The 25,210-nt window shown below is 48.2% G+C and overlaps 1 protein-coding gene across 1 annotated transcript in view; it reads left to right on the top strand.

Moving 5' to 3' along the window:
• Positions 1 to 25,210, top strand: part of STK10 (serine/threonine kinase 10) — a 73,162-nt gene that overhangs the window by 30,938 nt on the left and 17,014 nt on the right. Inside the window, exons 3-9 of the mRNA XM_048859866.2 lie at positions 12,518 to 12,566; positions 15,404 to 15,553; positions 17,840 to 17,912; positions 18,796 to 18,990; positions 19,136 to 19,217; positions 21,393 to 21,527; positions 24,293 to 24,871. Of these exons, the coding sequence (XP_048715823.1) occupies positions 12,518 to 12,566; positions 15,404 to 15,553; positions 17,840 to 17,912; positions 18,796 to 18,990; positions 19,136 to 19,217; positions 21,393 to 21,527; positions 24,293 to 24,871 (1,263 nt within the window). The remainder of the gene's footprint in view (positions 1 to 12,517; positions 12,567 to 15,403; positions 15,554 to 17,839; positions 17,913 to 18,795; positions 18,991 to 19,135; positions 19,218 to 21,392; positions 21,528 to 24,292; positions 24,872 to 25,210) is intronic.

Here is a 25,210-nt window from a genome sequence, read left to right as displayed (position 1 = left end):
CAAATGGAGTGTCTCCTCTGGCAGCTGGCAGAACTGCCCAGCTTCATAATTCTGCGTCTGCCACAGAGATTCTCAAACTGTGGGTCGCAACCCCATTTTAATGCAGTCACCAGGGCTGGCGGTAGACTTGCTGGGGCCCAGGGCTGAAGCCTGAGCCCTATCACCCTGGGCTTCAGCCTTGGGAGACAGGGCTCAGGTTACAGGCCTCTGGCCTGAGGCTGAAGCTCTTTGGCTTTGGCCCCCCCACCCAGGGCGACAGGGCTTGCGATGGCTCAGGCTTCGGTCCCCCTCCTAGGGTCATGTAGTAATTGTTCCTGTCAGAAAGGGGTTGCAGTGCAATGAAGTTTGAGAACCACTGCTCTGCCAGATAGGCCAAGAGGAGGGCAGGCTGTCTGCTTCCTTCAGTCTGCTTGTTCTGTATCACAATGCGAACATTACTTTTGCCCTCTCATTTTATCAATGGCGATAAATGATAAATTTCTTTCCACAGAAATTTAAATTTCTGCACCCCCAGACCCCATCATGAAATGCTGCCCACTAATATGTGGGGGGGGGGGCATGCGCGCACACACCATAGGCACCGACTTCCCCTCTTTCCCATAGGTGCTCGACCCCACCCCTCTGCCCCCCAGCCCCGCCCCCACTCCACCCCTTCCTAGAGATGGCCTGACCTCTCCTTGATTGGAGTCCAACCTGTTTCCCATCACTCCAGTGCCTCCCAGCCTCTGTCAATGGATGCTGAAAGAGCATCATGGATGGGTTAAGAAAAGATGTTAATTTGTGTCTGTGCAGAGTCTGGAGGGGAGAGTTAGTATGGTGTCCCCTCGGGCAACAGCCTGCTGGAGAGTGGTCTGCCTCTGAACCACACCTTCTGCCACTGCCAACACGAATACCTCGAGTCACTTTGGTAAAGTGGTGAAAGGATGCCAGCATTTTCTATGTAAAGAGCTTGCCAGGAAACGTGATCCTTTCCTGGGCTAGGTGCTATGAAGGGAGATTCTGTCCTGCACCTAAGGCAGGAAATGTTTTCAGTGGGTTGGGATAGTTCACATAGAGGATACTGTTCTAAAGGTGAATTCCTCCAGCTTTATGTATAGCTGGGGAGAGTGGGAGGGGAATGCTTGCTGCACCCAGAGTGTGTCGGGGACACTGGTCTGAAATGTTTGCATTGCAGGATGACTGGGCGGAGGGGAGAAGGAATGGACCAAAGGCCATGACTCTTTTTAATAGAGGAAGGGTGGTGCCAGGTTTGCAGCTGAAATCTTTTGCACTTGCTTTCTTTTTCTCCATAGTTTAACTGCAGTGCCAGAGAGCTCCAGTCCTCTTTTGAGATATAGATGGGGACTTGTTTACAGGGATTGAATGGCTTTTATCATCCTGAATCTGTTTCTCTTTTTTTTTTCTTTTTTTTCCTCCCCTCTGAAGCTAGCGGGGTGACTTTCTGTTAATCACAGATGGTACAATCAGAGGAACTCCATTGTTAGAAATGAAAATGGAAGGACTTCACCCATGATGGGGATGATTATTACCAAGGCAACCAACGGGGTGTTACCTAATGCCACTGGGCTGTTGAAATTTAATCAACAGAACAAGACTCGTGGTTTTCACCCAAACTGACACTGCTTAAGAGTGTTTTCCCTGGTGTATTATTAGTCCTCCTGCTTTCCACCTCCTTATAGTAGAAGGAGGACCTGGACTGTCTCTTTACCATTAAAGCAGACCCTGCCCTCATGTTGCTTAGAGGTTGCAGTCGGAAAAATGATGCCACATAACATTGGTCTTGTGGAGTTTTCTTGTCTCTTGTTTTTCAAAACATGTGCTCAGTTTTGTAAGTGAAAATGTTCTCACCACCATCCCTGCAAATGCAGCCTGGACTCTGAGAGTCAAGCTGGGTTCTTTACTTCTACAATATCATTACTGTAATAAGGTATTACAGATGTTGCTGAGGACCCTGTGCTTTCAGTGGGCTGCCTGGGTATAATTCTTTACTAAATTGCATTAATCAGCTTGATGTACACAAGGAGGAGGGGAATCCCGCTCTCGCTCAGCGGTGCTGGCTCTGCCTTGCTAATATGTGTAAAGGGGTGAAGATGTTAGTGGCTGATGTTGGCAGAGAGGATGCTGACACATGCACCCAGGAAGTTGCTTTTCAGAGCAGAACTGTACTTTGTGTCTCAACACTTGAAAGCAGAGCTCCAAGGCCCCTCCCCCCCCCTTCTGAATTTGTTCACGGGAAGAATCTCTCCCAAGCAGCAGAACAGGAAGAGGATGTTCTGTCAGCGTCATTCCTGACACTTAGTGGAATCCAAAAGGCTTTTTTTATTTAGTAGGTGGAAATCCCTGTTGACCATTCTTCTGATCCTTCATCCCCCATCATGCTCTCTCTAATCTAGGGTTCAGTTATCTGTTTTCCCCTGTGACACCAAAAACTTTGGAGGTAGTCTGGGCCCCCTTATCTTGGACTCCCGAGAGAACCCCATCTCCCTTTTTGTCCTGCTGTAAAGCATATGTGCTGAATCGGCGTTCCTTATTCAGGCTTGACTAACTCAGCACTGCATAATAGAGGTCTGTGAATCACAGGGCTTGCTGCTATTTGCTGTGTTGCTCTCGCATTTCCAGTAAGCGGGTGTGATATATGCCAGGAAACCTCAGCTCTTGTTGAGATCTACAACACTGAACACATTTTGCTACTAATGCACCTCAGTACCGTGTGCTCCTGACTCTTCCCTCCTTCCCCCTCCCCTCTTCAAATCCGCTTTACTTCAGTGAACTATGCAGGCGAGAAGGATCTTCTATTCTCTGCTGCTTCTGGGCTGAGGCGGCAGCCATACTGTTGTGGAAATACTGCCCCAGCCTGTAATTAAACAGTCTTGTGGATTCAAGCAGACTTGGTAAGGGAGTGTGGGTAAACTCCCTGCAGGGCTGGAGAAATAGATCATCTCTTTATCCTCTCCCCCTATACACACCTGTCAGGATTGTTGCTGCTCAAACAGATGGATCACTCCATCTGGCTGTAAAGATCAGTGGTTGCTGATTTTCAAGGCACAACAGGAAATACGGGTGAATGCCTTCCAGGCCGAGATACAGCCACTGAGCTGGAGGTCACGAGACAAACATTCACTCTTTTTGTCATTACGAGTGTCTGTCTCTTCCTCTCCCCTGCCATTCACCATTCCCGCTACTCGGTTTCCTTTTGTTTTTTAGTCCAGATCTGCAGTGGCAACGTGGTCTCCTAAAGGATAGCTGCTCCAGCGTGAAAAATATTAACACTGGCCCAGGTTGGGGTGGGAGAGGGGAAAAATGACGTGGGAACTAGCCTTAAAACAAGACATAACTAACTACTGAGTTCGGTGCAGGCTTAGTGGGAGTTCTTAGAAAGGGGGAAGGCAGAAAGTATATGATTAATTTAGCCTAATTTCTGTATAGGTGTAAATGAAGATGAATCACATACTGCAGCACATAGGGCAGTTCCTAGCTTTAACAGCAGGCGCTTGTAAATGAGACGGAGAACATGGGCCTCGCATCTCTCCCATCACCACCAAAGGCAGCATCTGTGTGTTTACTTAGAAGGCTGTAAACATTCTATACTGGGGTAGTGAATCTGCAGCCAGCAGCACCAGATGATTCTCTGCACTGCACTGTCACCTTCCCCCTCTTCCCCCCACCCCCCCATCAAGTGGTTTCCCCTTTCCCTAGAAATTAACCCTTGGAATGCTGGCACTTTCCAGCCTTCCAGATAAATGAGAGTTGGATAGTGTCACATGACTAAGGTGAAGGGATGGTGCCCAGAGCACTTTCAGCTTATGTGATGAGGGGAGATGGTAAGCTTCCCACGTAGGCCTGGCAGTAGTATAGCAAAGAATGTGGGAATGCCACACTGAAAGGTGCCTGTGGCACAGAGGCACAGACGACGTCTGCTTCAAACCCCGCTCCACGCAGCACACACAGCTGCAGGATGCTGCTGCTTATTGTTTTTGTTGTAGTCGAAAAGCAGCCCGCTGATAGCGGTAAAGGTTAAAAACCTCAGCACAATTCTGCAGAGGAAGTTACTGCTGTTCAGCCTGTGTGGCTGGGGATGAGGAGAATTCATGCCTGGGGGTGTACACAATCCAGCACCCAGGAGTTGTGAACTGCTCAATAATAAATGCTTAAATGAAGGGAGCTGACCTGGAACTTTTAAATGCTGCTGTCACTTTGCCTAGCATAGTTTGTACTATCTAATAGCAGCCTTGACACTCCAGAGCAGCGTTGCTGTTAAGAAGCAATAGTCTGCTTAATGTTCAGCCACAAAGATAATATCTCTGCAGCATCATAGCAGGGCAGAAACTTTTCTATTGATTCTGGGCTCCCCGCTTAGTCTTGAATGACCACCATGGCTCATCCTTGACCTGGAGACCACAGGTGCTCAGTCCATAGGCTTATGTGACCCTTCATGCCTCTTAGATGCTCAAGGAGTGGGCTTAATTGAGAGGCAGATCTTGCTCATTTAATCCAACTTTAATTACAACTACTAGTGATAATTCAGAGACATCAGCTGCTCCTCACCATGTGAACTTTCAGTGTATAGGCAAAATAAGTGCAAACTTTTTTAAAAAGCGAGAAGCTACATACCTGAGTTTAAACATATCCTAGAAAAAACAGTTATGCTTGAGCTGAATGAGCTCCCTAAACTTGCTTCAGGAAGATTGAAACCATTTATAAAGAAGCTTACTTCCTACTCTGTGTTGGATGATGGAAGGGGCAAGCAAGAGAGCTCTGTGAAAGAGAAAGGAAGTTCATCTGAAACCAGAAACCATGCAAGAATCTGATGACTTGCAGGTTTGGGTCTCTTCATTGTAAACCCTTTGGCAGGCTTCCTCTCCTCCCCCAACTTCTTCCATCAAATTTGTTCCACACCCATTCTGCATGGGCAAATGCAGTGGCTGGTGGGTGAGAAAAAACACGGTTTACTCTTCATTCTTAGCTGTGACATTGTTTTGGGGAGCGCTTGGCCTTAACCGTGACTTGATGGGAGCAGAACATTTTTAAAATGTTTTTGTGACAGGGCACCAATGAACTGTAGCTTCTAGTAGAAGCAGTGGTAAAGGCAGAAAGCGACACTTGTCCTCTGTGAGTGTCTGTTTTTCAGAGCACTAGCGTGACTTCAGCAAACCCCTAGGAATCAGAGGCCCTATATTAAAGATTTGAGTAGCTCCTGGAAATGTGCGAGCATGGGCAAGTTACTGGGCTTTGTGTGCTCATCAGCTTTGCTGGAAAATTGGGTGTGTTCACTTATTGCAGGCTTGGGGAATGAGGATTGTTCTGGCTTCTTTGTTACCAAATCTGAAGAGTCCTAATGGGGCTGTAACCAGAGTGAAAGCCCAGGTGGTCCAATACACCATTCCTTCTTTACATATTGAGAGAGTTACTTTTTCTGCAAAGGAGCAAATCTGTAACACAGCACGAGCTCTATAATCATTGAGTCAGAAGTGCTCCTGACATTTAAATGTGCACTTTTTTTGGGGGGTGAGGGTGATGCGGTAGGGTGATGAGCTTTACTTTTACCATATGGGAAATGTGTCCCTCCTGTGGCCCTTTCTGCGTAAATACAGCTGCTGGCTGGCTGCGCAAAGAGCAAGGGGAGGGACAGGTGCTCTGCGGCGGTTTGAAAAAACTTGGAAGGCGTGTGGATTCTTTGGATCCTCTTAAAATCCCCTTCCTGCTGCTTCCCTGAAGCTTTCCAAGTGCACAGGAGAGGGCGTGGGAGGGCTCTTGCTTGGCACCAACATGCGACAGAGATAGGATCTCCCACATAACAGGTGCCCAAGTTAACTATTGTTGCAGGATTCTGGTGAGTCTATTCGCCCTTGTGATCATAAAAAAGGTAGGTTGTGCCCATGTGCTTGATTCTGGGGGACAAAATTAACCCCTTTGGTGCAGGACTTCCCATTAAACTGAAAACTAGATCAGTGTTGCAGGTACTTCACTCCAACGTCCTACTCAGGTCTGTGCAGTTGTCTGCAACCTATCAACATCTGTAGTGGCTACAAGAGTCTGAAATACTCTCCTTGCTGCGCGAGTGTGTGTAAGTAATTTGGGGGTAAAGGTGGTGGGGGTAAAGCCCCCATCATAGTATCTGGTGCCAGGGCTAGACAAGAGACTGCTTGTTGCACTTTCAGTAAAGAGATCTCTCTAAACTCTCTGTTGTATCAGTGGTCCTTGTGATTTCTGATGACATTAACAGTATATTGTCAGCAGTCTGTCTTTTGTCTCTTGGGTCCCTCTGTGATGAAAACAAATACAAACACAGCATGTAGTTGGGTGGTGCTGCATTTACAGCATACAAAGTGTTAACCGAAGACTGAAGAGTGTAACCCAGGAGATTTGTGACTGCTTTAACAACTTGAATGAAAAGGGAAAAAAAAGCTATTGTTGAGGCTAAATTTCCTCTTCTGGAGCTCAGACCCCTAGATGGGCCCAGCAGGCTTTGCTAAGGAAGTCCTGAACTTGTTGCATTGAAAAAATTATTATAAACAGGATGTTTGCCAAAGCCCCTCTCCTAACTGCTCATAAGAATGCCAGCCCAGACTTTGTTGGCTCTACTGTTGACTGTGAGACTCCTGATTTTGGGAGGGGCGGTGCTGCGGCGGCTAACCACATCTCCAAACCAACCTTTGTCATTTTAGGAGGCAGCTTCCTGAGAAGGCTGTGCAATCTGCATCCTAGCAGCATTAGATCCTGTGCTTGCCAAGGATTATAAATATTGAGTGACCTCTCTGCAGAATAACTGCTGCCTTCGCCGGCTGGCTTCTGCAAGACACCATTAGGGCTGCAGGTGACTGGACAGCGCATGCTGAATCTTCGGTTCGCAGTCTGTACGAAACCTGTAGGCTTTTGGTTAGGGAGTGGCTAGAATCCTGGTGTATCGTGCCTTTTGTAAGGCTGCTGTGCCCTGTTGCTGAAGGGTTAAGTGCCAGGCACGTGCTTTGTACCATACAGCATGCATAGTCCCTGTCCTAAAGAGCTTGCCCTCTGAAAGATGCCTGAGGGAAGCATGAATAGGCAGTGGATTTTTCTTCCCTCCCTTCCCCCCTTTTGAATTATTATTAAACTCTTCTCTAGAGAGGGTTTTTCTTTTTCTTTTTTTTTTTTAAAGGGACTGGGGAGAGTTAAGGGGGGCGTGTCATGGGGAGGGTGTGATATCTAGACAGGTCAGCATGGCACAGGGCAGGGAGGAGGAGATGGGAGCAAACAGGGTATTAACATTGGCATCATTCATGGAGTGAGGTGGTACCAGGCTACCTGTGATTTGCAGGGTGACATTGACAGAAAATACAGTACAGTTAGCTAGCTTATCAAAACAGGTGAAAATAAGACTGAGTAAAGGGTTAATCTGTAGCCAATGTCTTTTAATGAGTTACAGGCATAATCAGTGTGCAGAAACATGGACTCTTGTCAACAATTCTTTTTACAACTGTCTAAACTTGCCCAGAACCTCATTTAAATCTGACCACCAGGGTGCCTGCCCTGTGGCAAGTGAATGACTGAGAGATCATTACCCTTCGTGCTTTAAATCCTGTCTGTGTAATGTCCAAATCCTGCTTTTTGCCACCTTCCTCAACCCTCTCTCATTTCATGGCTTCAAGTTCAAGAGTCATAGTTCCTGGAGACATCCAGGACTGGCTTTCGATGTGGCTTCAGTTTATTAATAGTAATGATGCCTGGGTTTTTATTTTGTGTCAGGCTGGTCCTGTGTGTGTGTGTCCCACTGCATTCTGTGGGATGGAATGTATGGGATAGTGTATCCAGCACTAAAAGATGAACTCAGGTCATTGGACTTCATGCATTTGGAACTGTGAGAGTTGGACTGTTTAAACTCTGATTTCAGGGCTGAAAGGAGCACAAATGCTTTCTAGATGTTTAGACCAACCAGCCCTGACCCTTAGTTATTCATTAGCATCCCCGGCCTAGTTGAAAATGCATACTTTTTTTTTTTTAAACCTTCCAAGATTCCCATTGTCTGGCTTTCTTCCTCCCTGCCTCCCTTCCCCCGCCCCCTTTCTCTGTGCTCAGCTGGTGTTTCAGATGTATTAACTTTCCTGGCTTTCTCTGCCTTCTCCCCTTCTCATACTGTAAACCAAAATGAGGTTTTGCAAAGGTCAAACACATCAAATATTGATCCAAACAAAGCTGGGTTTGTTGCTCCCCCCCACCCCATACAAACTCGTAATCTCTTTTCAGGCCAAACCTATAGAACAACCTCCACTCGCTGTGCTGGGAACACAAGTATCCATTCCCAGGGAACTCTGGGGATCTGGAGTGACGGCAGGCTCCTGTTGCACAAGAACCCCCTAGATGACGCTTCCCACCTGTGTCAGCTGACTGGCTCTGTGGCACTCCATTCTCTTTCAAGAGTGACTGCGTTTGAGGGAGGATGCTTTAGAGTATTTTGACCGTAAATGCTTCAGTGGGAGGTGTAACCCAGCAGAAGGGTGGTCTGGCAACCAGTTTAACATCCAGGCGTCTAAAGGTATGTCTACACAGCAAAGAAAAACCTGGGGCTGGCCCCGTGGAGCTTGGGCTGAGGGGCTGTTTTATTGCTATGTAGATGTTTGCACTGGGGCTGGAGCCCAGGCTCTGGGATCCTCCCACCCTGCAGGGTCCTTGAGCCAGGGCTCCAGCCCGAGTCCAGAACTCTATGCCACAGTGAAACAGCCTCAGCACCAGCCCGAGTCAGCTGGCACAGGTCAGCAGTGGGTGTCTAGTTGCTGTGTAGACATACCCTAAGGGGCTGACTGTGAGGTGCTCAGAACTTGCTCTGCCCATTGAAGTCAGTGGGACTCCTTACAGATGTAAGTGCCTCAGGGCTGGGCTTTGAGTTCCTATCTCCTCTTGGAGCTCTGCCCCCTGCCATTTACAGCTTCAAAGAATTCAAAGTACAAAAGTAAACATGGATGCTCCCAGAACAGGACTTGCATGTGGCTGGAACCTTATGGCACAGCGCAGGAAGCATGTTGGTGACTGCTCATTGGGAATCTGAACTGACCCTTAAATACTGACTTCTCCTGGGCTGAGCTTGAGGTTTGTGAACCCCAGGGTGAAGGTAGGTCCAAGAACTGAACCTAGGTGTGCTGCCTGGTGGTACAAGGAACTACTGGCAGCTTCTGGTTGGCCCTTCTTCATGAAAGCAATGTAAGTGGTGCTGAGCTGTCTGAATGAAGGGAGTCCAATCCCTTCTCGATGGTCCTGCTCTGACACTGCTGCTCCCGGAAAGAGCAGAGGGGGATTCTTGTTTTTCAATAGCCTTAGCATCTTATCCTTCCCCATTACGTGACTGAATGTGCCACTGCTAAAAAACTCCATGCCAGTCCCCATCATTCTGGATTGTTTGCCCTCTAATGCTCAGTCCAGAGGAAGTGCTTTTTCCCCTTTGGCACTTTCCCCTCTGCCTCATTCCTCGCAATTCTGCAGGTGAAGACGCCTTTGCCTTGTGCTGCTGCATCTGCCTTGGATCTCTTAACCCGATCCAGGGTAATTTCCTCACTGACTCCTGAGTGCCAGCTGGCTCTCTGTACAGTGATTGTAAGGGACGCAAAGTAGTACGTTGCCCTTCTATAGGGCAAAAAAGCGCAACAAAAATTATTAGGAGTATGGAACAGCTTCCGTATGAGGAGAAATTAATAAGACTGGGATTTTTCAGTTTGGAAAAGAGATGACTAAGGGGGGGATATGATAGAGGTCTATAAAATCATGACTGGTGTGGAGAAAGTGAATAAGGAAGTGTTTACTCCTTCTCATAACACAAGGACTAGGGATCATTAAATGAAATTAATAGGCAGCAGGTTTAAGACAAACAAAAGAAAGTATTTCTTCACACAACCACAGTCAACCTGTGGAACTCCTTGCCAGAGGATGTTCTGAGGGCCAAGACTATAACAGGGTTCAAAAAAGAACTAGATAAGTTCATGGAGGATAATTCCATCAATGGCTATTAGCCAGGATGGGCAGGGATGGTGTCCTTAGCCTCTGTTTGCCAGAAGCTGGGAATGGGCAACAGGAGATGGATCACTTGATGATGACCTGTTCTGTTCATTTCCTCTGGGGCACCTGGCATTGGCCACTGTTGGAAGACCGGATACTGGACTAGATGAATCTTTGGTCTGACCCAGTGTGGCAGTTCTTCTGTTCTATAGCACCTTCAGTATGAGGAGCTCAAAGCATTGTAGAGACTAATGAATTATGCCTCAGGCGGTCTCGAAAACAGGGAAGCATTATTTCCATTGCACACCTGTGCAATCTGAAGCAGAAGGAGTGGGATGTGACTTGGCCAAAGTTGCACAGTGAGTCAGTTGGAAAGCTGGGAATTAAATCCAAATCTCCTGAGTCCTAGTCCTGTGCTTTTTAACCATAAGAGTGTCCTTCCCCAAAGCGGTGTGGATCGGTACTACCTCAGCGTGAAATGCCTGGCTCCACACAGAGCTGTAGGTCACTCAGCTCCATCTTCAGTCGCCCCATCTAAAAGGGGGCTTTGCTTAGTTGGTTATTGTCCTCAGAAGTAAACTCTGGCCACTAACCTCTCTGCATGTTGCCCTGTGTGGTACCAGGACGTGAAAAGAGACACAGTCAGGGTGGTTTTATAGTGCAAGGTATCTTTCCATACTCTTATCTCAGACCCTGAAAGATTGAAAATGGACTCTTTGCTTACCTGAGCCCACTTCTGTCCCATGAATGCATACTGTGGTTGTTGGGCTGCTCTGGGGAGCTGGGCTGTTGGCACAGAGCAGCTCTTTTTGAAGTACGGTGTTTGAAGCATTCTCACTGAGATGGATGGGTGTGAGAGGCTGGGCTGGAAACCCAGGCAGTCTGCAGACCAGTGCCAGTGGGCTTGGGTGGCCCAACTTTGGACCCACCAACCTGGATGAGATCCCTCTCTAACATACAGTAAAGCGGCCTTATGTGATTGAGTCTCCAATGCTGCAGCTTCTTTGCCTGGGATCTCCTGAAGGGTGCAGTTGTGTGATCATCTAGCACTGCAGCACGCTGAGGCATAATCTCAAATGGCACTAATCCATTCTTGTGCCTAATCCTACTATGTAGAGGCTTTTGTTCTTGAGCGAGGAGTAAATAGCTAGCCAGGCTGCAATTGTATTAGTGTTTGCTGGTCAATTTGGAAAGCCTCTTAGCTTTCTGCATGGAAATACGGTGTCCACATGGCTTTTGCTGGCACTTCCTGCAAGTAGCATCTTGGCTGCGGCGAGAGCAGCACGGCAAGGAGGGCTAGCCTGGTGGCTGCAGCTTTGTACCACATGTGGGAGATTTGTCTTGTCTGTCTCACCATTGGGCTATTGGCGCAGGGCCTGGCTCTTCAGCAGTGATCATATCAACAGATTAAGAAGCAGCACTGGGTGAGGGGATGCCAGAAGGTTAGTCACTGTGGCTATGTCTGTACTAGACGGAAAGGGTTCTTCCATCGCTGAAGTAAATCCATCTCTCCAAGAGGAAGTACCTAGTTCGAAGAAAGAATTCGTCCAGTGGCCTAGTGCTGTCTACACTAGGGCTTAGGTCAGCTTAACTATTATCTCTCAGGGGTGTGAATTTTTCACATGGTTGAGTGACATAGCTGGGTCTGACCAAACTTTCTGGGACTTGGCCTTGAAGGGTGTTTGGTGATGGGGCAGGAGGATGCTGGGATACCAGCCGATACGTAGTAAATCCTCCATAGTGGAGGTAACAAAGATCTGGCAGTTGACTACAGCTCTGTACTGAAAATTTTTCCTTAAATCACATATAAAACCAGGAGAAAGCTGTTAACTGTGGAGCAATCAAAACCAAACGTAAAAAAAACCCCTTTAAAAAAAAAAAAAAACAGTGATCTAGTAATTCCAGCCACGTCAGCTCTCTGCTGTGACAGCTATCTCATCCTGTTGGCAAGTCCACCGCCCTGGAACAGCCCCTGCTGTATCAAAAGCTGTAAACAAACATGAAGCCTTAAGGCTGCTCCACATGGGCCTCCAGGTATGGGGGTCTAGGCTGGCTTTGATTCACGTGTGTGTCAGCGTAATAATAAAACAAAACTTCCTTCACTGTAGCCAAGTAAAGCTCTGTCCTGCTTCCTAAGATTGTGTGCCGTGGAGACCTCAGGGAAGCTCTCGGAGGGATGTGCTCTGCGTGTGTGCGTCCTTTCTGTCGGGAACAACAGAGTGCCATGTGGATTCTGTCCCATGATCGCCTGGGAGATCTCTCACTCCAGGAGCACATGGCGTATGTAGAACTTGTGGTTTTGTAGCATCAGGAATGAAACTCTGGCTAACAAAAACCACTGAGTGTCTCTGTGCTGCCTCCAGAGTGGTGAATAAATCTGAGCAGGACAGAGGGTTACCAAAAGCTAGCCTCGTCTGAGCGGGGAGGCGGAAGTAGGTTTGACTCCAGCACAAGCCCTTTTTGCTCCCTTTTCCCGTCACATGGGCTGTACTCAGAAATACAGATTTCAGATCTCTTTTTATAACTGATTTTAACCCCTTTCTCTTTGTTTTGCTAGATCATGATTGAGTTTTGCCCTGGTGGGGCAGTGGATGCCGTCATGCTAGGTAAGTGCTGCAAATCAATATCCTTACTTTGACTAGGGACATGTCGGAGACAGAGAAATCTGCACCCCAAGGACTGCAGGGCAGCCCCCCCACCACATAATGTTCTTGTGCTCCTTAGCAGCGGATGTGACATCCTCCACTACCCTCCCGAGGCGTGGCTTCTTGCATGGCTTTTGTAGGGTGGTGGGTCGTGGTTTTCAGTGTAACTAAATAGAAACCCTGCTGCAGCCTTAACTATGGAGCCTCTGCGTGTTGGCTAAGTTGGCAACCTCTGGGCATTTTCCTAGCTCCTTGTGTCATTCTGCTGCGTGGTCTATAGATTGCTCAGTGTTGGCGAGCAGTGGGGTGGGAGTGATTTTTTTTTTTTTTTTTTTTTTAGGGGGGATGGGTGCCTATAATACTTTCAGCCTGAGGAGGTCTCTTTGGGACTCCATTTATACAGCATGCTGATGCCGTGTCAATTGTATGCGCCTAAGGGAAGCCCTGCAGTAAAAGGAAAAGGGGTTTGGCTGTTAATCTGGGTGTCATTGACATTGAGTCTCACGGAGTCTCTTTCCACCCCTGGCGTCAGTAATCCATCGAAACGGCTAGTGTTAGAGTAGCCTGAGACTTACATTATTGCCATGAAGCCACCACTTTAACTCCTCCCTTCCACATGTGGGCCCCGCCTCCAGTTGAGAGGAGCTGGCCTTTGGTTGCTACGAAGCATACTGATGTCAGCTAGAGTAGCACAGCTGCAGCCAGAAGCCCCAATTGACGTCACAGCCCCATTGCGCCAGGCGCTGTACAAACCTAGATGAAGCCACCGTCCCTCCCTGAAAAAGGCTCCCCCTGTCGGGGAGTGACAGCAGTGCTCCGGGTCTCTGCTCATCTGGAGGCTGTGGGATAAGGTCATAACCTCGACTCAGGTCACTTTCTCCTGGGGTTTTTTCCCCAGTGGTCATGAAGATCTGACTATTTTCTCCTGCAGAAGTGTGCTGAGCCCATCGCTTTCAGTTCCCAGTCTGCAAATCGGAAACCTGTGCCTAATTCAGGAAACTTGCCTAAAGAACTGCAGTGTTCTGCCGTAGTGTCCAAATCACCATATCTTATGGTAGCCTGGCATCTGTGTTTGGGGGCAAGGACACCCAGTTGATAAGGGACGATGCGCTCTCTACCGCAAAGCTGTACTCTCAGTGCTGGGGCTGTGGTGTGGAATTGCTATGGTTGAGGTTTCCAACTGAGTGGTGGGTCCCAGTGGGGTAGGAGAGCTCCAACCCACCTAACAGAAACTAGGGATGCTAAGTCTCTGGGGCTCTAGACTCCTGTCTGATCAGGCCTGGTATCTCCTGTTTCATAGCCAGGCAGCCAGCCTTGCAGAGAATTTGGTTTAGAATGGGGGAGGGAGGAAATAGGTATTGCAAAATCCTAACTGACTGGCCTGGCCATACAAACCAGGGGATGGTGATGTTGCCATAATCTCCCAGTTCCACGGTTACCAGTATCGGGGTATATTCAATAGGGATTGGGGATCGGGAAAGGCTGCTGCCCATGTAGGTAAATCAGTCCCAAGAGGGTCTGACTAAGAGTTTCTTAACAGTAGAGGTGGTCTGGAAGACAAGGGGAATGAGAAAGTCACAACCATTTACATTTGCCTTTGACTTTGTCTTGATAGCATGCTCCTGAACAGCTGTGCATTGAAAGCCTTGCTTCGGCCAGGCTCTTAGTTGAGGGTCACTGAAAATCTCCAGCTTTGAGTTACTGAAGGGAAGCGGGAGGTGGAAAAGTAGGAAGAAAAACAAAACCGCTGAACCAGCATCTTTTCTCTGATTCTGCGATTAAGTTCCTTGGCTTTGAATGAATGGCTGTCCTACTTAACATAAGCTCTCTTCAGTCCTTGAGTCTGCCCCCTCCTTTGGTGTACAATAGGCTCTTCTAGCTGCCTGGAACACAGCTACATCTATTCCAGCTGCCCGGATCTGCAGGTTCCAGCGTTGTCGATTTTTTTTTTTTTTTTTAACTAAACTTTGGGCACAGAGGGAAGATTTAACACAAGGAGGCTGGGTGGAGAGAGGGGAGTGGAGGCCTGACTCTTCTCAACATTCTGCAAGGTAGACGGTTTGCTGAGATGGTGCCTTACGATAAAGGTCATAGAGTGAGGATCTCCCTGATGGGTGAGGGAGAGCACACAAGAGCATAACTTTGTATCTTGGGCGTCTCAACGAGCTGCAGAAAGAGAAGGTTGCTGTCGTTACCATTGGGCCAACAAATTTGTATGAATTGTTCACGTGTCTGGTGACTAGGCCTAGTACCACTCAGGTCATGTCTCTCCCTGTGCCCACACTGTCTTGTGGCCAGCTTCTCACTGGTTGGGGCAGGGATTGCAGTCCTCCTTGCCTTAGTGTGCAAATCAGTATCCCAGTGCAGATTCTGGTGTCTCCTGCAATTAGAGTTCAGGTCTGTTCTCTCCACAGTGCACCAGTGGTGAGTACTTCTGTCCAGCCTCAAGGTGGGAAATCAGACTCCCTTTTAGGATTCCAGGGATGACTGATCTATAGGCTTCCCTCAAAGGGAAATGTGTGTGCCATCTGTGACGCGCTCATGCCAGTTGACCAACGTGTGTGTCCCAGGGAGTTCAATAGAACACCAGTTCTGAAAGCATGTGGGAATATTGTGCTCTGAGTTTAGGGAATTAACTTTCTCAATACTGGAGCGATTTGTATTGGTGTCCCACTGACCTAATCGATGTATAGTGGCCATATACAGGTTGCTACACAGGCTCTGGGTCACAGGCTGCATCTGTTGCTCAAGTGAAGCCTCTCTAATCCCCTCTTGGTTTAACTGCTGTCTCTCTGCAGAGTTGGATCGAGGCCTGACAGAACCCCAGATTCAAGTGATTTGCCGCCAGATGTTAGAGGCTCTTGTCTACCTCCACAGTAAAAAGATCATCCACCGTGACTTAAAGGCAGGCAATGTACTACTGACCCAGGATGGAGATATCAAACTCGGTGAGCTTTTAGTTGGGTATGTCACAGAGAGGGAAGATGGGTGCATGCTTGCTAGGTGTATAATTCTGAATTGGTGGCGATTCAGTCTCCCCTGAGTAGCGTTGCTGTACTTGTGACTGTATTGTAATAAACTCTTACAAGCCACATTTTAAGAAGCCTTGGTTGTTATCTGTACGTCAGAAACAAAACTTCAGGTTAACATTTTTTCAAATGCAAAACATTCCTCCAATGGGAGAGGGGTAATGTGCACTGGTTTGTAAGGGTCTCTTGCCCTGAAGCCTTGCTTCTCATCCTTATCTATTGGGTATGGTTATAGGAGGAAGGGAGCCAGCTTGATGTCACTCAGTAGGATACACGCTTGGGAGGCAAAATCTGCTGTGAAACTAGCCAGTGTATTTAATCTGAGGAGTTTACTTAATACCTGGTGGAAATAAAGATGCTGAGAAGCTTTCTGCCCACTACTGGGGCAGAAGACTAGAACGGAAGCAAGACAGTTGGAAGGAATAAAGACATTGCTGCTTGAGCAAAGCCGGCTGCCTACTGGCTGCACCTCAGCTTTCAGAAACCTGCTGCTCTATAGATTTTCTTTAACCTGAAGCTCAGGTTTGGCAGCTGAGCAAATGGGAGATGGAAATGAGGAAGGGGAGAATGTCTCTCTTTTTTTCCCATCAGCTATCGTGTAAGGGGACTTTCTACAGTGAGGGAGTGTTGGTCCGGCTTGCACATCCTTCAGGAAATTGCTTCACCAGGTCTTCCGCCCGAATGTCTTCATGGGTACTGTAACACGCTGGCTTGTTGACCAGTCACTCAGGGTCAGGCAGCGGCTTTGGATCATGCGTTATGAATTCTCCTCTGAAAAATGTACCACAGGTGATGCCAACACTTGCATGAAAGGTGCAGAATTTTCCTGCTGTTCTGCAATTGTGGTTACAATAGGGAAAGGAACAGAGTTGTATTACGTTTAGGGCATCTCTCTTCTGTCCAGTCGCTTCTTGCAGTGATGGTGGTTCTGTTATTTTAATCACTGTTTCTGTTTTGTTTCACATCTTGCAGGATGCTCAGAAATTGTACTTTGGGTGTGAAACATGTGCAATGCAAAAACAGGCAGTATTCTACAGTCTCCCCTTTCCAGGGGAATATCAATGCTGGAGTAATGTGCCAGACTGGCAGGGCTGGAGACTGGACTAATTCCTCTATCCACAGAGCAGGCCTGGCACAAGGCAGGGCAAGCTTCCCTGAAGAGCTGCTCTGCCAACATGCTGTGAGCCTGAGTTGAATTGACCTCCCTCTACTCCCTAGGGATGAGAGGCAATTCTTTCTCTGCAGCCCAGCCCATATTGTACAAGGCCTCTCTCTTGAGGCTGCCATCAGGAGTGATGGTGCTGGTAGTGATGGTGGGCTTTTATGATGTGTCTGGGAACAGGACTGAGATCTGTTCCAGTTCATTACATGGGAACCAGTGAACAGGCAACAGGTGACCATTTAAATCTTCCTATGGGCCACATTCAATCAGCAACCCAGAATCACTTGACCCTTCTAACTCAGCTCCTTAAGGGGTATATGATGGGATGGGAGAAGGAATCTTCCAAAGAGAATAAGAACCACAGAGACGGGGCTGGGCTGGAATGAGAGCAAAACTGATGACCTCTTAGAGTCGTGAGAATGATCATACTGGGTCAGATCAATGGTCCATCTGCCCCAGTATCCTGTCTTCCAACAGTAGCCAATCCCAGGTGCTTCAGAGGGAATGAACAGAACAGGGCAATTATTGAGTGATCCATCCCCATTATCCACTCCCAGCTTCTGGCAGTTAGAGGCTTAGAGTCACCCAAGGCATGAGGTTGCTTGTGGAGTCTTATTGAGTTGGTTGGTGCTGCCTAAAGTGTCTCTTCTGTAGTAGGCACAGAATGCTTCCTGTTAACCAGGAGGGAGATGGCTAATGTCACTTAATAATTGCCATTTGTTGGATTGCGGGGAAGGGAAAGGAGGTAATTTTGACCTTTACTTTTGAGACATAAATAAGGCAGACTTCTTGTTAACAAATTGTGCCTCTAAGAGACTTGGCAAATGGGCTTGCATGGAGTATCTGCTCTTTCATGTCTTGCAAAGAGGTCCATTAACCTGGAGAAATATTCTTAGGGTCTCACAGGTGGAAGGAACTCATAGGTATGTTTAATTCACAGTATTTGGTCTAGAGAGCATGCATATTCATACTGCACGGCATTCTTGCCTTTGTTTTACGATTTGGTTCTTTTAGAGCATCTAATGTGATTAATCTCTTTGCAGCTGACTTTGGAGTGTCTGCCAAAAACATTAAAACTTTGCAGAGACGAGATTCCTTCATTGGGACCCCTTACTGGTGAGTAAACTGGCTTGTTCAGCAGCCTTATGTTGAAAGTTGAATTCAGTGGGAGCTGTGCATTCTCAGCACCTTTTGGAGGTCAGACCAGAAATCTAGGAGTATAACATTGTCTTGCTAGGGACGAGGATGTGATGAACGTAGGGTCCACCTAACCAGGTTGCCTTATCGAGTGTGGATAGGAGGATTTTAGCATATGTTCAGAAATCTTAAGAAAAAAAATAACAAAAATACCTGTTCTGTACCCTCTCTGCTTTCAAGAGTCTCCCCAACTGTGTATATCGTAAAGGGGCAGCAAGGAGTGTGTTGGGGCAGCTGGAGATGAACAGAAATGCTCTTCAGAATACTCTTCTGTTGGAATGGCACCCCTCCCTCAAACCCAGTGCAATTTCTATAACTTGGAAGTGGGTGGAATCTAGGACATGTGCTCTCTCTCCTTCCTCCTCCCCCACCACATATGGTGGAATGTTCTTTGAAGCAGCTCCAAGTGCATGGGAGCCACAACTCACTCTAGGAATTTAATCTCTAAATCACCCTTGTGCTGAAGGAATGGGATCAATGAGCATTAATTTATTGTCTGGAGCAGCATCCGTGCCAGATGTCACCGCCCTGGAGGTTTTCACAGACTGCTTAGTCTGTCTCAGCCAATCTGGGAATGGGGGGGGAAATATGGGTCTTGACAAACCGTGGGAAGGCTGCTGTTCCCCCTTGGCTAGCTGTGAAGTCCTATTTCAGGTGAAGGTCCAGTGCAGCAGATCAGTGAGATGGTTTAAATACTGACTCCTGGGGCTTGTGTGCAGTCAGGCTATTTTTGGAAACATGCTTGTGTTGGTAGCAGGATGCCTCGGACCGTCCTCACTCCCCCTTGTGCTCCCCCTCGCAGGATGGCCCCTGAGGTGGTGATGTGTGAAACCATGAAGGACACTCCCTATGACTACAAGGCCGACATCTGGTCCCTGGGTATAACGCTGATAGAAATGGCTCAAATAGAGCCCCCTCACCATGAACTCAACCCCATGCGAGTCCTGCTGAAGATTGCCAAGTCTGACCCTCCCACTCTCAATTGCCCTTCTAAATGGTAAGAAGACAAATGACTCCCACAAGTATGAGAGCACGGAAGCTCTTTGCTATGGCTTCCCAGTGATGCTGGGCTCAGCTGTTTGCACCGTGTGCTATGCAGACTCCATCCAGGGAGTTCCTTGCCAATCATTATGTGTTTTAAGGTCCCCAGAGTTCAAAGACTTCCTGAAGACGGCACTTGATAAGAACCCTGAGACTCGGCCAAGTGCAGCACAGCTACTGGAGGTAGGCAGATGTCCTCAAGAGAGCTGACCCCTTCAGACTGGCCTTTGTGTTGCATGTTTAGCTTGTCTTGGAGTCTGCTAAGCACTCCACATGTCTAAGTAACCTGTGCACATCCCAAACCTTGTCTTAAGCCAAACTTACTGGTCCTCCCTAGTTTTCTAGTCCACTTGTACGTCTCCAGGGTTTCTCGCTGTGCTGGTAACACCCTCTTACAGGCAGACTGAGCTATATATGAGCTTTGAGCTATGAGCTTTCATGTGTCTGCTTGTTGAAAGGCTGTGTCTGGACAAACTCTCTGGTATGACCAGAACACCCTGTGCACTTGTGCAACAGACAATAATTTAGAAGTAATGCTTGGGGTAGGGTGACCAGATAGCAATGGTGAAAAATTGGGACAGGGGGTGGGGGGTAATAGGCACCTATATAAGACAAAGTCCCAAATATCAGGACTGTCCCTATAAAATTGGGACATCTGGTCACCCTAGCTTGGGGGTCCTTCTTACCCAAAGATCAGTAAGGAGTGGAAGTGACGTACGTAGTATTTGGGGTAGAGGTTGCAAGTTGTTTAGCACCCACTACTGGCATGCAGTGCCTTTAGGGCTAGCTCCAACAACGCTATTCTGTCTGGTCACCTGAATGTCTGGAGGGAGCAAGATATTGCGGTAATGGTTGCCAGATGATCTAGTTGGGGGGGATTGTCCAGGGAGAAGCTTCTGCCATAAACTGGAAATAGAAAATAATCTGAATGCTTAAACACCAACAGCCAGAGCGTGGAGCTGATCAGCAACTGGAGAGTTCGCAGTCCAGCCCAGGATGGCTGTAGGATCCAGGGGAGGGAATGGCATTTCACTGTACAATGGACTTCCATGATGTAGATGCAGACGGATCAGTGTTAAGGTTGCACAGGCCATCTTAATCTGTCGCTTCCTGACGTCTGGCTGCTTCACTAAGGAGCATTGACCTTTTGTACAGAATATCCATAATGAAGTCTAACAATCAAAGTGTAGGTTGTCCCTGCTCCAGAGTACACAATCTCATCCTCTGTTTGGAAAGTGCCTGCTGCATTTGGGCCCTACAGCATTCGAAAGCTGTTCCCATCGAAGCCAATGACAAAATTGTGATTGACTCCAATGGAAGCAGGAATGGGCTCTGATTTCCTAGATGTGCCAAGGTGGCAGATGCTGTTCGAAGTTAAATTCACATCCCCACCCTCACCCTTCAAAAACGTAAAATGCTAAATGCTTTTTACTGCCTATCTGAATAACTTGTATATGGTGCTGGCGTATCTTCTTGATGCTTCAAGCTCTACACAATGGTCAGTCATGTGGTTTTGTTTGACTGATGAGCATTTCATTTGGTATGTAATGTGCCTCTTTAAATCAGCTTCTGATCTGGAAAATTGATAGTTCTGGCCTAATAACCCTGAGTGGATGAGAGAGAGCACTAGCCTGTGGTTTGCCACCCAGGAAAGTTCGACTGGGGGTGTGTTTACCCTGTTCAATAACAGGAAGTATACAATATACTCCATGGCCTCTTGATGAAGCTTAGCACAAATGTACGCTCTGTGTGTGACTAGGGATTTGACTGCAATTTCCATTACACATCCCTCCACTCTGTTTATACATATGGTTCTTAAAGATGCCGCTCTCCTTCAGATGAGACCCACACCATGCATGCATCACGGAGACCTGAGATTCTGCTCCCGAGTCGTTCGGTGTCAAGGAGAGGGCATCGTACTGTATCACTACTGTAGCAAGTGCCTTTTGTTTAAATGCAGCTGTTGCGCTGCTTGGTAAATGTTAACGCTGTATTTTGCAAGGCTGTGTAGTGTTTACAACATTTGTATCCACATGCAGTTCCTCATACCACACAAAACTGAGTTCAAAACAACGTAAAGCTCTGGATTAGTATCCACAAATAGGCACAGCTAATGGCTGAAACTGTCTTTAACTGCCAGGCTTTCTGATCTCTGGCGGGACATTTGAATCCAGGACCCAAACTGGGTGGACTGGGCTTATTTCAACCTAGGAAAGCTAGTAATGCTAGCTAGCTGGCGAGGGCCTTAAAAACTGACTAGAAATAGAAAATAAAATGAGTCTGTTTGCCCCAGTGTGCTCTGACATGGCCAGTTCAGAGGTGGGAGTCTTTCTGACACGTGTGTGATTGGGTTTGCAGCATTCCTTCGTTAACAAGGTCACCAGCAACCGAGCCCTGCGCGAGCTGGTGGCGGAGGCAAAGGCCGAAGTGATGGAGGAAATCGAAGACAATCGGGAGGAAGGAGAAGAGGATGAATCATCGGAACCTCTATCTGTAAGTCCTGTTCTCTCCCTCCGCTCAGCCTCTCCTATTTCTTAGAGGGTGGAAAGTTCCTATAAAGTGGCTGTAAAGGTGCAGGCTGGGAGAGCTGCAGGACAAAGTTGCTACAGAAAACTGTCAGGATTGAAAGCAGTGACTTCTTTTTTTTAACCATCTCTGCCTCAGACTCCCATTGAGGAAAGGCTGCTGCCTTGTAAAGTCCATTCAGGTGAACAGGAAGTCAGGGGTGGGGGCCGCAGTTCCATGCCTGCCCAGGGTACTGGAAAATAATGTCGCTGGAGGGACGCCAAGTTTTCCCTTCAGAGGAGAAACCCACAATTGCTGCTGCTGCTGGTAATGCTGGGCTTTCAGCAGGACGGCAGCACTAGTGCAGCCTGGCTAGCTGGCTCCAAGGGCAGGGAAGGCATTCCCCTCTGCTGACACCCCTCCAGTGACGCGGTGCTCTTGGGCAGTGGTAGCTGAAGCAACAGCCAGTTGCTCTGGGATCAGGGCACTGCTGACTGTATTAACATCATCCTGGCAGCACTGGGTTCTGGTTCATGATGTGCTGCGAGGGGGCTCCTTGAGACAGGTCACCCCAAGAAGCACAGAACAGAGGGGGAATGGCAGTTTGTATCCTAACGAAGGCTAAAATAACCAGGCCCATTTGGTGACTTAGCAGGAAATATTTTAGGCTTGGGAGCTGTCTGTGTGCTCCCCTCTTACTTCCACGCCCCATGGGATGTGGGGGGCTGTGGGGTCATGACTTCACCTCCAGGCTTAAGGGAAGAAAGGTGAGTGCCTTGCCCTCCTGCCCCTTCTCCTCTCCCCAGACAACGTAAGCAGTAATAAGAGCATCTGAAGTGGTCCAGTGCTGTTCCAGGAAGATGGTGAGCAGGGCAAGGACTCGGGAGGCCGGGGCAGCTTGGGGCTGGACAGCACAAGGTAGAAATGGAGACAGAAAATTCAGCGAAGTGGCAGAGAGACATAACCAATAGATCCAGGACAGGGGCTGGCAGAGCTGCCTCCGATGCCAGTGTCTAAGGCTCTTGAGAGCAGGCCAGCATGTGGTTACCCCAGAACCTTTGTGGGAGAGATACCAGCAGGAGGTCAGGATTTTTCTGATCCAAGAGGGACTTAAACTCCCACAGCATGGTCACTATTGAAATTGGACCCAGCTCCAAAAGAGGAGCTCTTAAAAACCCAGTGGTCTTAGCCAAGAGAAGAGGGCAGCAGTAGTCTGGGCCGAGCACGGTATCTTGGGAAAGAACCCAAACGGCCCTGCCAGGATTTCACAGCCGTATGAGCTAAAGAGCAAAACCCAGCTAAACACACTGGACCTGGGTCCATTTCTCCTGCACAATCACAGCTTCTCCCAGGAAAGCTCCTGGAGCAAAAGCCTCTTGGCTGCAGCACTTGCGGTGTCTAAAGATACATATACACTGCACACACCCCTAGCATGGGTATAAATAGCAGTCTAGGCACTGAGGCACTACTTAGGCATATAAAGACACTCCCGAGCTTCAGGTGATGTAGCCTACGTGGCTCTCTGTACATCCAAGTACTGTTTCCCTCGTTAACACTGCTACTTCTGGCAGTGTAGTGCCCCACTGCGTCCCATTGCTGCAGGAGAGGGTCCGGCAGCCTTTCTCTGTCCCGTGTAGCTACACATCGTGGTGTGGACACAACCTGCTTTTCACTGCAGCACATAGCTACGCATACCTTACATGCTATGCCAGTGGTGTGCAGTATAGAAGTAGCCTAAAAGGAGCGGGCAGAATGAAGGTACAATGGGGTAACTCTTCTCTGTGCCTTGCTGTTAGCTGTCTCCCAAAGGGATCACCTAGCAAAGCCTTGCTTCCCCGTACAAGGATTGATAATGCAGAAACCAGCTCTAGTAGATCAGTACAGCTCTTCTGGGTCTCCTATGGTGTTGGTTATTCATGGGCCATAAGGAGTATTGTCCTTCCATGTTACACTGTGACAGACCTCTGGAAAATGCTGAGGTCAGCGCATGTGGCTAGGACCTGCAGCTCCAGATCCAAACAGTCCAGGTGCTCTTTGCCTGCTGAGCCCAGGTGTACAGCATTGACATCGGGACTCAAACCATCACTCCTCCCCAGAATGCAGGCTCTTCCTGTGGACTCTGTTTGCTAAACCACATTGTGGCAGCATTCAACGCAACACTTTGTTAGAATTTTCCCAAACTTCTGACCCTCATCCCCAAGCTAACTAGCATCTGACTGGTGCAAACCAAACCTGTGCATGCCACTAATCTGATGAGTGAACCTTGCAGCATCTCAGGATCCAGGCACAGCTCCAGAATCCTGGCTCTGGGGAGGAGAGTTTAAGAGAGGAATGAACATATTGCATAAGGCCAGTGGTCCGTCTAGTCTTATCAGACGTTGACAGTAGCCAGTACCACGTGCCTCGAGGGTAAAGTGTTTAAAACCTCCCATGGGGAACAATAATGCAACAATATTACCCTGGGCGGACCTTTCTTCCTAAGCCCCAAGCAGCTAATGGCTAGCTGAGTCCTGAAGCACGTGGGCTTCTATCTCTTGTGAATGGAAGTTAATATAAAGAGGTGGGGGTTGGCAGGAGGAATACCAGTTCAGTACATTAGTGAGAGTGGTGGACGTGCATCTTTCACTAGGAAGCACCCACAGTCTTGTGTCACTCGGGTGGTCAGTTGGGTCTCCTCGCTTGTGTGATCTGAGTTTCACTCTGATGCTGTGTGTGCCTCAGCTGTGTCCCATCTCTCTTCCCTGTCCTTTCAGCCCTCTGGGACTCACAAGCGAGGCCCCTCAGAGGTGAGTCAGCTGAGTTTTGAGGGAGAGAAACCTCCAGAATCCCCCTCCCCACTGGAGATAAATGGACCCAAATTGTCTGTGGAGCCAGCCAAGGAGACTGCAGACAGGCAGAGAAACAGACTCTCAGACGAAGGGATTGGCAGCGAGAACTCCATGAAAACCACCAGCAGCTCTGAGTCGTCCGGGACGGAGTATGGCAGAACTGTGCCCAGCACCCAGGAAGAGCCAATCACCAACTCCCAGTCAGGACTGTTGGATGACAAGGTTAATCCAATGGAGGAGAGAAGCTGCCAAAGCAAGCACCTGGAGCCAGTGAACAAAGATCGTCAGAGCATTGGGAACTGGCCGGAGAGCAACCACCTGGAAAATGCTGCTGGGGAAAAACTTGCCAATGGGAATTTGGATTCTCCTATTCAGTTTGCCAGCAGTAAGTCCAAGAGGGATTCGGATTCTGGCAGCACTTCTGCTTCGGAAAGCATGGACCTCACCCTCTCTCTGTCTGCCGATCTGTCCCTTAACAGGGAGAGTGGATCGCTGTCCCTGAAGGTAAGGTAGGGGGCATTAATCAAAGATTAAAAATTGATTTTAATCTGGAACTGAATATTCAGACCTCGGCATTGAGACCCTGTTAGACTTCCCTGACTCCTTCCAGACAGCCCCCTTTCCTGATGCACCTGGCAAACTTTTGGGGGTTTTTTCCCCTCCGGATGGCAATGATCTTTTGTCGTGGAAGAAAAGGGGAGTTATCCCTCCTGTATGATGTTACTGGAGGATCCAGATACCCTGGTGATGGGTGGGGTAGATAAAGATGAATAGTGCAGGGATTTGGTTTTGCTTTGTGTTTAATGGCTGAATACTGCAGTAAGGATCAGCAAATTATCATCC

This window comes from Caretta caretta, chromosome 8 (assembly GCF_965140235.1).
Source record: "Caretta caretta isolate rCarCar2 chromosome 8, rCarCar1.hap1, whole genome shotgun sequence".
NCBI classification, from domain to species: domain Eukaryota; kingdom Metazoa; phylum Chordata; order Testudines; family Cheloniidae; genus Caretta; species Caretta caretta.
Note: the sequence above shows the minus strand (reverse complement) of the source record. Positions and strands in the feature narration are given on the sequence as shown.